This window comes from Fulmarus glacialis, unplaced genomic scaffold (assembly GCF_000690835.1).
Source record: "Fulmarus glacialis isolate BGI_N327 unplaced genomic scaffold, ASM69083v1 scaffold15812, whole genome shotgun sequence".
Lineage (NCBI taxonomy): Eukaryota > Metazoa > Chordata > Aves > Procellariiformes > Procellariidae > Fulmarus > Fulmarus glacialis.
The window spans coordinates 1-2054 of record NW_009196040.1 but is presented as its reverse complement, the minus strand read 5'-3'; the positions used below and the strand labels follow the sequence as shown (position 1 = coordinate 2054).

Below are 2054 nucleotides of genomic sequence, written 5' to 3'. Positions count from 1 at the left end.
ATTCCTGCTCCTGCAGTGTGGCACGTGGAGCATGTGGGGTTAAAACCAAATAAACTAAACCTTCATGGCTCCAGCTAGGCCAGCTCTGGCCCAGCATGAGAAAAGTACATGCAGGAAGGGATAAGAGGGAGCCACTGAAGGTAGGACTGTTGCTTTTGGTGGTCCTGCTGACCTATGCCAGCTTAGTGTGCCCACAGCTAGCAAGTAGGGATAGAGAGACGCAACACCAAAAAGCAATGCTGACCTTCAGTACAGAAAACAAAGAGGGGAGAATAACCCTCTGGAAATCCCTCTCTCCCAAAAAGCTGGGTGAGTCACTTGTACCCAGCATTAGCTGTCTAGACGACTCCATCCTGACCCACACAAATGTGCAGTGTTATCTTTTAGAAGTGACCGTACCCTGTCACAACCATCTTTTATACTGCAGCTTTCTTTAACTACTCCCTACCAGAGCAACTTTGATCATTGCAAACCTCCAAACCGCATCAACTGCCATTGGAAAGAAAGCACATCTCACCAAAACAGTTTTCCCTTCAAATGTTCGATTTCTACCCAAATTACTCTGGGTGGAGAAGCAATGTGCACTAAGTCCTCCTGCTCCAATGACATGTTCAAACTTCAGCATCTTGCAGGTTCTGTAAACCTAAATGTGGAAAATACATCCCATGGGATGGAAATCTCCCTCTTTAATGCTCTGAAGTATCTGATTCAAGTACCATTAAATTGTAAGATAATGAACATAAACTCAGGCTTTTAAAGACTTAAGCAAAATGTACTAATTATGTTTTCTTTCACTGTCGACGTAAAGGAGTTTAATCACATATGAAGCTGAATTAATATCAACCACAAATGTGTAAAAAACAGAAAAGTGGTAATATGACTGGTTTTCCTCTGTAAAACACTGGACATAAACGAAACATTCTTCCTAGCACCTTGGTACACAGCAGTAAAAAGTGACCTGAACCCATGTGGGGTGAGCATGCAACTTACCCACAGCTCAATCTCTTTGAGACAAAGTAAGATGCCAATTTTACATCTCTTGGGGAAAAAAAGAGAGAAAAAAAGAAGGACAGACATTTCTTCTACCTAAGATCCTCATAACGAGGATCTTATCACCGCTGTTGTAGCATCTTAAATGCACTCAATGCTTCACACAAACAGAAAAGAAACCTGTCCCATGTTTCAAAGAGCTTGCATGCTGTACAGCCTGCGATGCCGCAACGAGGCACATGCCAGACTCACGGCATCACAACTAAACCTTGACGCTAACAGGCGAGACTGCTAGATTCAAATTTCTGCTCTCCCAGCTTTCATTCACTGGAGTAGCTCGGGCTTCATCCCCTGCGGGAAGACGGCACAGGATGCACCCAGCCACAATTAAGCAGCAGTATTCACAACCTCTAAAAGCAATACCATCTCCCTTCACTGGAGGGGAAGCACCGGCGATGGGAGGTGAAGCAAAAGGCAAACACGTCTTCCCAGGAGAGCTCCAGAGAGAAACCCTCCAGGAAAATAAGGAGCTGCAGCTGTCTAATCTTGATCTCTTTAGCATGGTGAAATTCAAAGACCAAGTAATGTTACGTTTTAGTTTTGGGGTGTTATTCAGCGTTATATGAACTCGACTACTCTCCCACTTCAGCATTTCCAGCCAAGTTAACTTCTAACATTCACTTAGCTTTGCCAGTTAAATCTAGAGCTGTTCCAGACCAATCTTATTCAATTCAGACCTTTAAAGGTTATACACCAAATTTAACCAGAGACAAAAAAGTGTCGGCGTATCCACTCAGCTGCAGGCACATGTTTACATCTCCCTGGGTGAGACAGACTGGGGGGGAGGGGAGAGGGGATGCCTATTTGGCATTTCATGCAATTAGAGTGAGCTGCAATGTAAAGGAAAACTGCACAGATGTACCTGGTAGGGTAGATCAGCCATCCTTAAGTAAGTTTCCATTTTCAGACAGAATGGAGATAAACTTGGAACACCATTGGTAGGCCTTGAAAACTGATGCAGTATGATAGCATCTTTCGAATCAAGCTCTTGCTCTTTCCTGTCA

At 43.9% G+C, this 2054-nt stretch overlaps 1 protein-coding gene across 1 annotated transcript in view; it reads right to left on the bottom strand.

Moving 5' to 3' along the window:
- Window positions 1–2050, bottom strand: part of FAXC (failed axon connections homolog (Drosophila)) — a gene marked incomplete at its 5' end in the record, with an annotated part of 20773 nt that extends 18723 nt beyond the window's left edge. Inside the window, one exon of the mRNA XM_009572080.1 lies at window positions 1913–2050. Coding sequence (XP_009570375.1) covers window positions 1913–2050 — 138 coding nt within the window. The remainder of the gene's footprint in view (window positions 1–1912) is intronic.
- Between the last annotated feature and the right edge of the window lie 4 nt (window positions 2051–2054).